General features: G+C 38.4%; 1 protein-coding gene and 1 long non-coding RNA gene across 4 annotated transcripts in view; one reads left to right on the top strand and one right to left on the bottom strand.

Moving 5' to 3' along the window:
* Nachralpha6 (nicotinic acetylcholine receptor alpha6) overlaps positions 1-13,943 on the bottom strand; it is a 222,444-nt gene that overhangs the window by 122,914 nt on the left and 85,587 nt on the right. For all 3 annotated transcript variants that reach the window (XM_071784423.1, XM_071784414.1, XM_071784402.1), the window contains exon 5: positions 1,779-1,888. In XM_071784423.1, the coding sequence (XP_071640524.1) occupies positions 1,779-1,888 (110 nt within the window). The remainder of the gene's footprint in view (positions 1-1,778; positions 1,889-13,943) is intronic.
* The window catches only part of LOC139816753 (uncharacterized), a 278,339-nt gene that overhangs the window by 187,845 nt on the left and 76,551 nt on the right, over positions 1-13,943 (top strand). The gene's annotated exons all lie outside the window — the stretch shown is intronic.

Genomic DNA, 13,943 nt, shown 5'->3' with positions numbered 1-13,943 from the left:
CGCATAGATGCGTTCACGTATGGCGGCCCGGGAACTGTATGTATTATTATATACTATAATTATATAGCAGCCTATAAATACCTAAGACTAATTATTCTAGAGGCTATGATAGAGAGAGTGGCTGAGAGTGCAAGCCGGCCACGGCGTCAATCGTTCTAAAAAAAGAAGAGATCGTTTCGATTCAAGTGCGGATGTTCTTTTCAACGTCGCGCGTTCGCTCCTCGAATAATTTTCCTCGCGAATCCCTGCTTTTCCACGCAGAACGCACGACGTGGCCGACTTTTAGAATTTTTCGAGAAATGAAAATGACCGGCACTTATGCAACTCGTTACTCTAGCCTTTCAATTAAAATCTGCGTAATAACTGCGTTCGAAAGTTCCGGCCCGACCCGCTTCGCGACTTCGCCCATCATTTGCGATGAAATGTAATGATCGTATTGAGATACTGATACGAAGCGAGAAACGAGTCGGTCCGTCAGATAAAGATTTCTACGATCGGGATCAATAATTACGTGGATACAATATTTACAAATGAAAAATGTAAAGATATACATAGTACAAGTATATAAATGTATAATATACTCGGCTCTTACTAGGATTCAAGTAAATGCATGCACTTCAGGGAATTTTAATATATAAAAGAAATATGTATATATGTATATATATAATATATATATATATATAATACTTTCGAATAAGAGAGATGCGAAGCAACACTAGGATAAAAGTTACGTACCCTTCGATTTTTTCTTTCTTTCTTTCTTTCTTTCGTTTTACTACATTCGCAATACCGTAACGGCACGTGAAAAAAGTACGAGGTACATCGAAAATAATTTACGCTCCGTACGAAGTGTCTCCGAGGGAGCGAACTTAAAGTTAATGAAAAAACTTTTGCTGCAGTGGCGCTACTGCCGCGCTATTTCTTAGCCGTCGCAGCTTTTCTGAAAAAGACATTCTTAAAAATCTTAATTCTCTCTCTTAGGAGTATAGAGGGGGCGGGGGTGTGCCTTTTGGACAAGTAGCAGCCGTTTAAAGTCCATCGAAGAAATTCAACGTGGGCCGCTTAACTCGGGGCAAGTGTAGTTGGTGCATTTTATTTCTACGATAATAAAATCGCCCCAGTTTGTTTCACGATTGCGATTTTGTATTTTCGCGATTGTCATGTTGATTTGCGAATCGATGTTAAAACTGTTTGCACGCGTTGCTGGCTTTCCGACGCTTTCGCGGCGGACGGTAACTCTTGAAATATTGACAGCCTAGAATCGCGAGCATGCTATCAAAAGTCCCACGGGTTATCCTCATCGATGCGTGGCAATTGTAGCTAAATCACGGTATATTACATAGTAGTGCGCGGACGAGTGAGAATTTGACATGAATATTTTCATTCGCGTCTCAACAGTTTTGGTTGTCGTTACTGTCCGATTACTAACGCGAAACAAATTAGATTTTGCACTCTTTTTTTTACGCTGTTATAAATGTCTTCACGCAAATTAAATCGTTTCAAACAATGAAATCTTTTTCAAGTTTCAGCGCGCGGTACTTTGGGAAATCAGTTTGCTCGCGTATTTTTACTGGGTACACTTTATTAACACGACGACTACGAGCGTAGTTAGTACGCGGCTTTTTGTCACTTTAATTAAGAATTCTATTATGAAAGGGACTGGCCGGCCCTCCTCTCGCGCCCGAGACTGAAATGCTCCTAACAAATTTGTTAGTCGAAGCTACTGGTTTGTCAATACAAATGAGAATCTCTACGCAGATGTAACGAGGCCAGATTACCTGTTGTACATGAGGATATCCGGTTTCCAAAGCTTATTCGGCGTAATTCGAAGGTCCTTCACTCCGCCGTACTCCGACTCGTTCCACTGGAGGTTATAGTCCGTCCACTCCTGCGCAAAACAGAAAAATTATGAATTTAAAAAGTATGAAATAACGTTTCAAGCGCTCTTTGGACATAACGTTATAACTTATAATTCATTTTCCTTAATAACGTGAATACTTTTTTTTACAATTGCGTGGAAATATATGAGACAATTTCTGACAGAATATATCCATCTGAGAATTTCAACAGAGCCATCTGAATTACTTAAGATTTTTATCGTATACTATAATTAATATATAGAAAACGGAGAGAAACAATCGTTATATATATATATATATATATATATATATATATATATATATATAACGGACACCTTATACTATGAGTACCTATATTTAGACGATAAATATGAAAATTGTTGCAATACATGCAATAATATAAAATGGATAATCCGAGGCGCTATTAATTCAGATTTAATTACGAGTACAATTTTCCCGTTTAATAAACGCAATGAATAGTTCTTCCGACCAATCCCCATTATGCAAAATAAATGTTCACGTAATTTTCCATTTTCGTCTCTTTATTCAAGTAATATAATTATAAAATCGATATAGGCGCTTGACGTTTGCTTTGACGTTTATATTATTGCCGCGATCGAACTACAGCGCGCATAAATCACAACTATTGTAGCGAATAAAAATAATTTATGATAAAATTTTTAATCGATTCAGAAAACTGGTTTACAGTCGAAACTTATTTAATTTAATCGTATATATTTGCGCATAATACGACATGTAATAAAAATAATAGATATATTTGTTGAACAGAATAAATGAAGAAAATAAACTTAATAAACAATAATTGGTTTATTTATAGAAAATTCTAACTCTGTATTTTCTGATTTTTGAGATTTTACTACAGAATTTTTACTACAGAATTTTGTTTTTTACATAACTAGACCTTACAGGCGCGCGCTACGCGTGCGCTATTTAACTTTAATATTTCACTGTTACTATTACACTATTAACCCACAACTGTCAAAATATGCCATGATAGCCGCTCATGAAGTAAGCGCAACAAGAGAACGAATCCGCATCGCGGAAAAGCGATAACAATATTTCGATAGATTCGAGTATCGATGACATGCTTTTTTTAGAAGGGGAGGATTTTTGTGGCTTATTGTATGCTTGATGTTACACATAATTTCGATAAAATTTCAGACGATGATAGCGTTACAACAGGGTTTCGAACACACTGTGCATCATCCATTCTCAAATATCCATGGTAATAGGGGCCGATGAATTTACAGAACCTTTGGCTGCGAATAAATTTGCACGAGTTAATTAATCCCCGTTGTATAAAAGATTAATTATCCGCGTAAATTCTATCCGCCGACGGAGTTTGACCGGCTAAGTTAAGCGAAAGAGATCGAAGAGAGAGAGAGAAAGCTAGAAGAAGAGAGAAGGAGCGAGTCAAACACGAATTCTGTCGTCACATTAATTAGAGTGCTCGTAAACAAACGAAACTCTTCTGGATCGTCGATCTGCGACGACGGTTTGTCATCTCGGAGATCTCAGCAGCGAGCGATGTTAGTTAGTTTAAGCTAAAAGCCTTATTCAACTTTGACGATCAAAGTTTATCGCGTAGACTTGCATCTTATACATGCGTATGATTCGGTCGTAATGAGAAATTATCTTCCAACGATTGTAATCGCAAAGAAGTTACGCACTCTCGCGAATGTGTCCCATGCAACCGGAGTAATTAAACAGTAAAAAATCGTGTGTACATAGTGGTCCACGTGTTAAAATTTTCTTGTGTTACCAAGATTTAATTATTATTTCAATGTAAAATTAATATACAACAGCTATGTTATTTTTTTCTTAACATTTTCGTGTGTTACATTTATGTCAACGTGATAACTTAATATATGTCATTTAGAAATTAAATATTATTTCGAGTTCTTTTAACACATAAACAAAAGTTAAACATAAATTTTCAAATAATCGTTTGACATACAAAATAATTAAATTTACTAAAATTAAATATTTCTATTACATATAATTCAAGTAAAATCTGTAAAATAATTAATATCACATATGTGTTAACATAACTTGAAAAATAAAGTCAAAAGAACAAATATAAATGTAAAGTATAGTATCAATTAATTAACATTCCTAATTTGTGAACAAGTAACACACGATGAATGAGTCATTTACTTAAAATTTAGAGTGGACTTTCTGAGACATGTAAAGAATGTTAAAATTACGTTTTACAATATTTTTTACTATAAACAAATGAAAGAAATAAAACAATAAGGTAAACGAATTCAGTAGAGGTTTCAGATGTTATTCAAATTTAAATTAATAAAGACATTAATGTAAAAAATTTTTATCGAATTCTGTAAGCCAACTTTTCCGAAAATCGAAACAATTTTTGAAATCTCAAATCGACCATTTATAAGCTAAATATCAATAAAAATTGTAGCAGCTAATATGTAGGTATTTTGGCACAGCATCCGCGTGCTTGACCCAATGTTTGGAACATCTTGTCCCGATTCTGGAACAAGCTTGACCCAATGTTTGGAACATCTTGTCTCGATTCTGGAACAAGCTTGACCCAGTTTGGAACATCTTGTCCCGATTCTGGAACAAGCTTGACCCAATGTTTGGAACATCTTGTCCCGATTATGGAACAAGCATTTTTGACCCAATGTTTGGAACATCTTGTCCCGATTATGGAACAAGCATTTGCGTAAGAACGTCTCAACGTCTTTTTGAGGTTATCTTTCGTTTACGTGTTACTTTCTAACAAAATTTTGCATTACAATGTACTTACGTGCTGTGAAATGACGAAAAAAGTATACTCGAATAATAATGCACAATGAAAATCGTGTTTGTTTCAATAATACGATAAAAAACTTATGCCAAAATCTAGGACCATCAAGCGAGCATACAAAGGCCGGAACTGGGGAACGCCCTCATTTAGCGTTGCATAATACGGCAATTGAAAAAATATAAGTTCTTAAAAGGGAACATCTATTTAATAAATAAAAAAAGATCGGACTTTGAAAAAAATTATAAAAATTAGAATCTACGATTCTTAATCTTCAAACTATTAAATACAGATTTGCAAATTTATGTGTATTTAATAGTTTATACCAAATCGCGAGCTGTACCAAATCAGCTACTTTGCCTTGAATAGGAGTCAATTTTCACAGGTGTGGAGACGAACATCTCTAAAAGATTTTATTTACACTTAAATATTTATAGCAACAGTACTTAGTTCTAGATAATTATACACTTGAAGACTTGTACATAATAACGCAATTTTTTTTATTTATTTTCGTTTTTAAATATAAATTTTATGAGAGTTTTTTTTTAGTGTTCCACAACCAGTTCCGTTCCACAAATCGGGCCGTTTACCTTATCACACTCAGGATACACACTGTAAATATTACACAGAATCGAGTAATTTAAATTAGAATTATCGCCGTTTATATATACCAGAGCATAACTGTACATTTCATTTATATCGCGCGCCACATGATAAATCCGGTAAGCGTTTTTAATCCAACGTCGCTGCTATTACCTCCGTACAAAGAGTGCGCGCGATTTATGCGAAAAATTATTATGAGAGAAATGCGTTGCGGGGCAACGCGGAGAAAGATATCTGGAACTACCTCGCAAACTCGATAAATTATATTTTTTTCCGGTGTCGCGAGAGTTCCGGTTACGTTCGCTTAAGAGGGATTTCTCCTGAAAACCGAACCTTTGGCTCAACCCGGATATTCGGCGGAGTCACGTACCAATCGCTAAATATTCATCGGCTACAGGCCGCGAATCAGAAAACTGTAATTTCTCAAGTGCAAAGCCCGCGAATTCGGGGGGGTGAAGTCGCACGCGGCATGCGCGACCTGGTTTCGCGACGACGATGACGGCGGATTGCGTCGGCAGCGGCGGTGGCACGCGGCCTGCATAGAAAACGCCGCCGCGCGCCAGCGGCACGTTTTATAATGTATACTTCCATTTCCGGTCTACGCGCCAAGTCCGCGGCATTTGCTCATTAGATTACGCCGCTGAATTGCACAAACGAGAAATTCAGCGGACCCCGTCCGCCGCGCCGGCTCTCGACGACGCCGTCCTCCCTGTTGCACCGAGATTTTCGGAGTTCCGTTTCCGCACGATAACCGTCGTTTTCTACGGCGCGCACGATTTGGTACCCGCATACCGCAACTTAGGGAAACGAGCCATAATGAAGACCGTATTCCACGATGACGGTGATGACGACAAGGATGACGTTTCTAGAAGAAGTTCAAGTTTTGCGCCACAAACGACTGATTGTCGCCAGTCTGTTTTATATCCGCCGTATCGTGCCGTACCAACTTTCGCCGAATTGCTTAAAAAATCTCGGAGCAAATGACTCGTGAATCGTGAGAGAGAGAAAAAGAGAGAGAGAGAGAGAGAGAGAGAGAGAGAGAGAGAGAGAGAGAGAGAGAAAGGAAGTTGTGGCTATGATTTTTTTAATCAACTGTTTATAATCAAGGAGAATATTGTAAAATATAGTCTAATAAATAATAGGGAAGAACAGGGTAATACCGGACAGCTAAGTTTCTAGAAAATGGGGAGAAGAAATCGGTTTTTAAATTTTTTTGTCATTTCTCCACTTCGTAACAAACTCATATTAGGAGACATCTTATCAATCTTTGTTTGCGCACTGTACTTGAAAGTGCATTTCGTTCTGTGAAGTAAGGAACAATTCAAAGTTTCTGAGGTAAGTTCATGTTTCTTCTTATTCTAACAATAAGTGGTTGCCGTATTTTTGTGAGACCACGTAATGGGTTACGTTAGTTTATAAATTGTGTGTCAGTTTTTATTTTTAAAACTTCATATATATATTTTACTCCCGTGAGCGAATTCACCATTCTGTATGTTCTATTTTATATTATAATGTCACTGTCTCCACTGGTAGGCTTAGAAACAACGCGTGTTGATGCCTTACCATTTGCGTGCTGTTTTATTTATTTATACTTTTCATGACTTTTTCATCCCCACTAAGCATCGCAATAAATTAAATTACAATTAAATTAAATTAAATATATCTTAGTGGCTAATCTTTAAATGTAGATATGTATTTCATCAGGTACCTAATGTCGGTCAGTCGCTTACTAGAGACAGATGTATGCCTATCTATTATTTTCCTGCAAGAAAAGGTTGACATTTTGATTATGAAAAAATTTTCACGAGTATCAAAAAATAAGATTTTCTTAAAATTTTCTCTGAGATACTAGATATTGATATCTATTCAACAGTATTTTCACATGTTGGAGGAAAATACTGTGATATTTAAATAAAACGTTATTTTTAAACCTAATGCCAGTTTTTCTATTGATTTCATATAGGGAAAAGAATGACCGTTATTATCTTATATGCAGGATACTGGATAATGTCGGTAAAATTCCATTTTCTCTTTTTTTTTTATTTGTACCTATTCAGGAGAAATTTATGTAGTCGATTATGTTCTTAAGAAGTATATACTTTAATCTGTCGATTAAGCTTAAAGAATTTTAAAATCCCGCCTCGTGTATCCATGTTATAACAATTCCTCGCTTAGATAATCGGTATTGTTACCCCGTTCTCTTTTATATGTAATATTTTAATATCTAAAAAAGTAATATCTATTGAGTGTGCATAATTTAATGTTACTGTAAAGACAAATGCAACAAACAAATTTAATAATAAATGAAAATTGGACTTTCGTACAGTTTAACAAACAAATATATCGTTTAGAAATTCGATACGTTGGGTACTTGAGTATACGGGATAAAGAGCTAGTGCGAATTGTTATATACACATGTCTGTGGGCGAAATGCGCTAGCGCTTGTTGTTATTAGTGCCATGTAATAGCTGGCAGTAGAATAACATCGATTGAGCATTCAATTAGTGTGATTTGTACCTTATCATTAAGTTTGCGGGGTAAATGTCGACGGTTGACTCTGATGCGGTATGTTTAACTTTACAGCGGTAGATTTCAAACATTTACTTTTTAATTAATATACTACTACGGACGGTATATTGATTTTCCAAATGCATGGCAGCGAAATTACTTATTTACTCACTTAATAGCGCGCTAAGATAAATTCCGTCGTAATAACAGAACATGGTAACATAGTTTCCAAATTGGCCGGAAAATTTCCGCGGTAAAAAAAAATATGTCGCATTGTTTCATGAAACTAGTTTTACAACGGGCACTCGGTGCGCTATTACTTAACTTCGCGTTCGTATTCCCTTACGTGGTATGTACCGCAATACTTAACGAGCCATAACTCTCGCGTTTTCCGCCATCCGAGGCGGAAAGCTACTACCTTAATGCTATAATCGAACCCTTTCCACGTTCCACAAAGCGAACGTGAGAGTGATGCAGAAGAAAAAAATGGGGTCATCGGCCACGATAGCTACTAACGCAAATGGCTGCTAATAAAAATCGTGAGTTGTATTCAGAAAAAAAATTGTTTCTCAAAATATAAATATATTTATTATACAATTTGTGTAAATTAGTTCAGTCCTTTGTGCCGAGAGAAAAATATAGTTTGATTAATTAGATATATATACACAATTAGCAAGCGAATTCATATTCTTTTCTCCTACGAAGTTTGTAAGTGAAATGACCCGCGAGAAAACGCCCGAAACTCTGATGATTGAAAAAGAAAAATACCGTAAGTTACTTTCTCCGTCCAACATGACAAAACTTTGGAACCATATCGGAGGCTAACTGCTATTTAAAGTTAGTTCGAATTAAGTAAACGTCTCAATGTATAATAAACGCCGATACAGTATCCATGTCGATTACGGCACATAAATAAGGCATTTTTATACCGTGTAATTATAAATTTTTTCTAGAATCCATAATAACATCACGCGAGCATTAGGGCCGCTGTCGATAAATAAAGAGGCCTATCTGCACTACACGGGAAAAACAAATAAACTTTAGATAAAATACTGAATTATGCGAAACTATAATGTAGCAGTTATAAATATGAAAAATATATAATTGTTAACAAAACAGATTACTCTATATTAAAAATGTTATGAATATTTCATCGCGATTAAAGGCAAAGTAAATCGGTGCATTGACAGATTTTTCTATTGAAGGGAAAACTTTTAGAAAATCAATAAACTTTGCTCTTATATGTATGCAGAAAACTTTCATCGAATCAAACTTTTAGCCAGTAATCGAACAGCACCGACGTTGTGGTTTTTACGGCGTGGTAACAATTTTTTATATCTTTGCATTGTGCGAGTATAATATAAGAGAATGATGCCCTCTTATATGTAAGAGGAATATACAAAGGAGCATAATATTCACAATCAGTCGATTGTGAATATTGTTACCACGCCGTAATAGGGCATCATCCTCTTATATTATACTCGCACAATGCAAAGATATAAAAAATTGTTACCACGCCGTAAAAACCACAACGTTTTCGTACAAAGCGTTTTGTATTGAACATAAAACGAAAATCGTCGTTTATGTTGTCAACGCACAAATAGGGCCGGTATCGCAGTCTCCGATTAACGTGATCCTCCGATTAAACTCACTCTTCGTCTCTTTCTAGGGAGACAGTTAGAAAGAGATGCAGAGTGAGTTTAATCGGAGGATCACGTTAATCGGAAACTGTGATACCGGCCCATAGTGCCGAAAGAAGATTTACATAAACATCTCGTCTCGTTTAGCGACAGCGCGCCCCTCGGGGGGAGCGCTCCGTTTACTTTATTTCGATGTCGAAGGTAGAAAGCAAGTTGCGCAGGTTGCGCAGCGTGCTAAAATCGTTAATCAGCGAGTGAAGAAATTACGGAGGCGTTCTTCCCGCGACCAGAATAGGACGTGCGGGCAGCTATACGCACACATGCTATCCATCCTCGGATGGCCACAATGGGTAGGCGTATGCATTCTACCGTCCCCCCTCGCGCGCGCATTAATGCAACGCGTGCCTCGGGTTAAGGTCGGGGGGACTATATACGGCGATCTTCCGAAACCGCAACCGAAACCCGGCGCGGTCGTGACACCGCGTTGACCGGGGCGGCGATTCCGAGGATCGGATTCGTCCGCGAGCTGAGATAGTAAATTACCGCGGTGTACATTTGGCGTACATTCGAGGTCCAGCGCCGTGATTTACAGTTGTCGGATCAAGTAGCGCGAATTAATTACCAGCCAAGCCGGCCCCCATAAGAGCACCCCTTCGTTCAATTACGCCGACTCTTTGCGCAGTAAATTATCGACGAGTAATTTACAATTTTGCGAACGACAACACTCTCTCTCTCTCTCTCTCTCTCTCTCTCCCTCTCTCTCTCTTTACGCGCAATGTAATGCACTTTTATCCGCGTTCGCCATTATCATTTCACCTTGTTATTTCACCGTATGTTTTTCTACTTTTCACTTCGGATATTTCGCATCAATTAATCCGTTGGGCGCATGCGTTTCCTGGGTAAATATTTGTCTATCAACTGCAATATCAAACCTAATTATGCAGCTATCTTTATACGGCGCATAATAAATATATTCTTGTACTTTATTCACTTTACATTTATAGATCAGTTTGAAGTCGTAAGCTTACAAGATGTGCTGAACGAAATATAAAAATGATTTCCATCTGTTTGGAGTGTCATATAGATTTACGTTATGGCGGATACGACGTAGTCATACGCGAATGAAATATGACACTGTATCTAGCGTGATAAAGTCATAAATGTCTAAAAGGCAAAAAAATATTTGACGTAATTCCACGGAGTTAAAGGTTTGCATATAGAAGAGAAATAGCTTAATAAAAGAAGAAAAAGCTTAATAAAAAAAAAAGAATGAGATTGGAACATTTGTTAGATTGGAATATCGAGGAAAAACTACCCGTGTGTAAAATGCTTTTATATGCAAACTTCGATTACACGATGTACAATCTGACATTGCAAGAAATCCTGTTGTAATCCTAAAGTTAGTATTATCCGTTTTTGTCGATTAGTCGAGGCGCACGATGGTGACCGGAAATTTCACAGATCGTTATATTATAGCGGGGAACGGCACGAGAGAAATTATTGATCTCGTTAGGCTAATTAGAGTTATCGGATTATGCGGTAAAGGAGATTTAGCCCAGAAGCGGAGTTAACTTGCGTGGGTTGACTTCGGATCGATTACGACGACATTTGGGATCATGTACTCGTCTGAATTGTTAATTCTATCAAATGGATGACAACCTCCGAGGGAGGATGCACCGCGATCTTCCATATTTTACATAAGCCGGGGAAACTCATATTTTACGTAACCACCTTCATTTTTCAATGAAGGAAGATTTCGTTCCGCATGCCAGGAATAATAAGTGCGCGAGATTTTATCGTGGCAGAACCGTTTTCTGCTGTCCCTTCATTGTGAAAGCTGTCCTCCCTCATTTATTTATCTGACCTAGTAATTTAAAATACAGCAGGCTAAAAGTATAATAGTTTCAAATACAAGAAACCTCGATAGATTCGTCTTAGTAGGATATGGCATCACGTTGATCGCGGATTTCAGAAAACGCGCTCAAAGTGCAGCGTCAGCTGTTTTCCCGAGTCTGGATTATTCCGGTCACGATTTTACATGCTCCGAGGACCCATTTGCGAAATCTTCTTCCAGCTACTTACGCCATTAGCCCTGCGGGAACTGCGAGTAATTGAATACCGAAGATACACATAGCCAGCTTAGCCGCGGTGACTTTTTGGATGAGAGGTAATGCTTTTCAAAGTTTAAGTATATAAGCCGTAAATCTCTGTTAAACATAACAGACATTGTTAAGCTACATCTGGTTTTCGCCAAACTTGACTTAACGAAATTTTCATCGAACATGCGTACACGAGAGACTTGCGACACGCGTCGATTAATTCAATTTTCAGGAAAGCATGGCGGTAGAGAGAAAGAAAGAGAGAGAGAGAGAGAGAGAGAGAGAGAGAGAGAGATGGGGAAGGGGAAACAAATTAGGGATTACGCGGAACGGTATTTTAGATAGATAATCCGTTTCGCGGAAAAATAACCTTATAAGCTTTTGCATCTATTAATATTAAATGAAATAACATTTAAAAGCTCGTTGTAGATGAAATCTCACCGTGGAATGTGCTGTTGCAGCGGTGCGCGCTTAGAAATGAACGGGCATTAATTAGCGCGCTGCTTGCAATCAGTCGTGTTGACACGATTGACCACTGACAAATTGTTGCCCGATCGACGGAACATGTTTGTTTATTTAACAACTGCAGATTAAACAAACGCCTCCGTACCCTCCATCAAAGACGCGTGCGTGCCCCGCGGATTCGATAAATTGCCGACAGGTACGCACATTACACGTTATAGAGCCTTACAATATCATAAATGTGCACATCCGTTGCATACCATAAAATCGAATTTTTCTAAACCTCGCTCTTTTATCGACCGCGTTGTTATACCCGAGAAACTTACTTCATCTTGTATGCATTGTTATGCATTATCTATATATTTCACATTTCAGTGCAACGAGGAACGCGAGGAAGCACGTAAGCTACATTTTCAAATCCCGGACTCGCAACGCTTTATGCCTGCGTATCGGCGGGAGATTGTAGCGGATGCATGCGTACGAATGTCCGATGTTGATTTTGCGAGAGCTTCATGCCCAGACCGGGCAGGAAGTGGTCTTACTGGGTTGCTCGATAAGCATCGGTATATTGTCTCGTTTATTTTAACGTACGTGTATTCTTCCGCTTTAGTTCAGAATTTACGAGAGGATCAGCCGAGCAAAAGTTAGATCCGAAGTTTCTTCGACTTTCAAGACCCTTCATAGACGACGGGAAGGTAGGATCTTGATAGACGTGTTCCTCGACGACGTAAAATTCCGCGAGATAAAACGACAAAAACGTTCCGCGACATTTGTCGCAACTAAATTTGACCGTACACACTGTGCGCGACGTAAAACGAAATTAAATGTGATAAAAGATCCGGCCGTATATCGTGACCGTACTATGTTCCGCGTAGCGCGAGATTTACGTACATGGTTGCACGGAGCGCCCGCGATTATTAATCAAGCTTACCTTCCCGAACTTGCCACAACGTTATTAGGTAGAAGCCGCCGCCGCCGCCTCGCAAGTCCGATAAGCACATTGCTGCGTATCAATATTCACTCGTTAATCAGACTCCGATCAAACACGATCTAATCTTCTCTAAATACCCGTGACGTCCGGAATAACATCGCGATTCGCGGAAAAGATGGCAGAAAGCTGCTTCGCGCTTATCGAAGATACAACATTGCGGAAATAAATCAGAATGCGTACGCGCGTAGCGCAGATCGATCGCGTATTTGATTTTTCCCTTGTAATTAGGTCGACCTATTAACCCAGTCGGTATCGGAAAATTATTAACATTTGCAGAGTGTTCGTAATAGCAGCAATATTACAGCCGGACACATTTAACGCAACGCGATACCCTCACGCCATTGGTCGCCGGGTGTAACTCCGCAGATATTGACGCGAGTGCCGTGGCCTTTGACACCGTATTGCGTTACATCAATGACATTACCGGTTGCCAAGTGAAAACAGAGATGATACCTCTTTTCCATTTCTCATATTTCTGCAATTGAGAGTCTCGATTTACCGCAGCGTGATCATGCACGTTTAATAGTATTTTTTCGACGCGCGCTATAAAGGTCGAAGGTCTCTTTCGGAAATGTTTCAGTGCCACTTAAAGTGCCTGCATCATCATCTATCCCATTCAAGTTCATCGAGCGATGATGCTTCTATCCGCAACCGCTCTCACGCCACCGTAACTCTCTTCCTAATGATAACAGCTAACTGACCGCAGCGCATGTATACCTACAATGAACACGTGTGATGATCTATATAGGTGGGGACTTAGCGTCCACCCTCCTTTGCATCGCCATCCTCCATCTCGGCGAGGCGATAAAGCAATGGAGCGTTTTAGTTGCAAGCAAGAATTTGTAAAATATAATTGCAAATTGTACATAATTATATAAATAAAATTGATATTTTTTTTATTCATCGAGTTTGGCTTCCGGGTTGGAGCCGTGAATTTTTCATTTGATTCTGACATTTCGTGAACATTTCAGTTCACTTAATCAAAAA

Source organism: Temnothorax longispinosus, chromosome 1 (assembly GCF_030848805.1).
Source record: "Temnothorax longispinosus isolate EJ_2023e chromosome 1, Tlon_JGU_v1, whole genome shotgun sequence".
NCBI lineage: Eukaryota > Metazoa > Arthropoda > Insecta > Hymenoptera > Formicidae > Temnothorax > Temnothorax longispinosus.
The sequence above is the reverse complement of the archived record's forward strand: the minus strand, read 5'-3'. Positions and strand labels throughout refer to the sequence as shown.